The 1226-nt window shown below is 39.2% G+C and overlaps 1 protein-coding gene across 6 annotated transcripts in view; it reads right to left on the minus strand.

Moving 5' to 3' along the window:
- Nucleotides 1-1226, minus strand: part of eml1 (EMAP like 1) — a gene marked incomplete in the record, with an annotated part of 59370 nt that overhangs the window by 12286 nt on the left and 45858 nt on the right. For 4 of the 6 annotated variants that reach the window (XM_014014038.1, XM_014014029.1, XM_014014014.1 and 1 more), the window contains 1 exon segment: nt 807-833. In XM_014014038.1, coding sequence (XP_013869492.1) covers nt 807-833 — 27 coding nt within the window. 6 annotated transcript variants of the gene reach the window in all.

Here is a 1226-nt window from a genome sequence, read left to right on the forward strand (position 1 = left end):
CCTGAAACTCTCAGACTGAAGAAGTCTCTTGGAGGAGAGACGAAACGTTTCATTAGAAAAGAACCCGTCCAGAAGACCTATACAATTTTTTCCTTTTGTATGTTTTTAAGTTTAAAATGAAATATAAAAGCAAAGTTTTGTTAAACAAAATGTATTTTTTTTTCATTTTAACTGATGTAAAGTATTTAATTCCTCACCTCTGAGGAAATCATTTTCTGGCTTTTCTAGACAGATTTGTAAACATTTCTAACACAGAACACAAATGACTTCATGTTTGAGAAAATGACAAACTAAAAGAAATAACGCTGAGTGAAAGTTTCTTCAGATTGAGGGCGGGAAAAACAAACGGCTGTGAAAAGTGGTCTAAAACCTGCAGAGATATCAAAAGACGGCAGCAGCAGGTGTCAGGCATCCTGGCGTTGTTGCTGACAAAAATCAAACTTCCTGTGAGTGAACGTGAGGCCGTGAGCAGACGGACACACAGCGTGGTGGAGCAGCTTCGTGTGAGAATAAACAACACGTGAACTGCAGCGGCTGTGATTAAGATTAACGCAGCACTCAGTGCAGGTTAGCYTCGTTGGTTTAAAGGGGGAAGCAACGTTCAAACACAGTCTGTCCACCCTCTCCTGCCCCCGTCTGGACAGTTCTCTATTTAAATTTAAATATCCAAATTTGATGTTTCCTTTTTTCAAGACTCCAACTAGAAATAAATGTGATAATTTTTATAAAGATCAGAAGAAGCTGCTTTTAGAGAGCTGTGAAGACTTGGGGGGGGGGCCTTTGGGGAAGAAGGGGGCAGGGCCTACCTTTGCAGTGGGTCACACGTCGCATCCCTTGTAAAGATCAGAGAGACACACAAGCAGCAGATGAAGGGCGGCATCACTTCCTCACCTGTGAGTGCACTTCCTGTTTCCTGCTGTCAATCAACAGCCGCTTCTGTTCAGGTCTGTTTTTTTTTTTAAACAGACCTGAGTGTTTCTTCCACTCAGTGATCTTTTTCTCAGAGACGTGTGTGTGGATGTGTGTGTGATAAATCTAGTTGTATTTAACCAATCTATAGTGCAAAACAGATTAAATGTCTTGTTGAAATAAAGAATAAAGCTTTTTAAGGTAAAGCTAGTTAAAGCAAGGAAGGGCATTTTGATCAGCTTGTATTATTTTATTTATTTATGTAGTTTTACAATTATTATAAATATGTTTGCATCAAAATTTCAACCTGCAAAAAA

The sequence above is a fragment of the Austrofundulus limnaeus genome, unplaced genomic scaffold (genome assembly GCF_001266775.1).
Source record: "Austrofundulus limnaeus strain Quisiro unplaced genomic scaffold, Austrofundulus_limnaeus-1.0 Scaffold2, whole genome shotgun sequence".
Classification (NCBI taxonomy): Eukaryota; Metazoa; Chordata; class Actinopteri; order Cyprinodontiformes; family Rivulidae; genus Austrofundulus; species Austrofundulus limnaeus.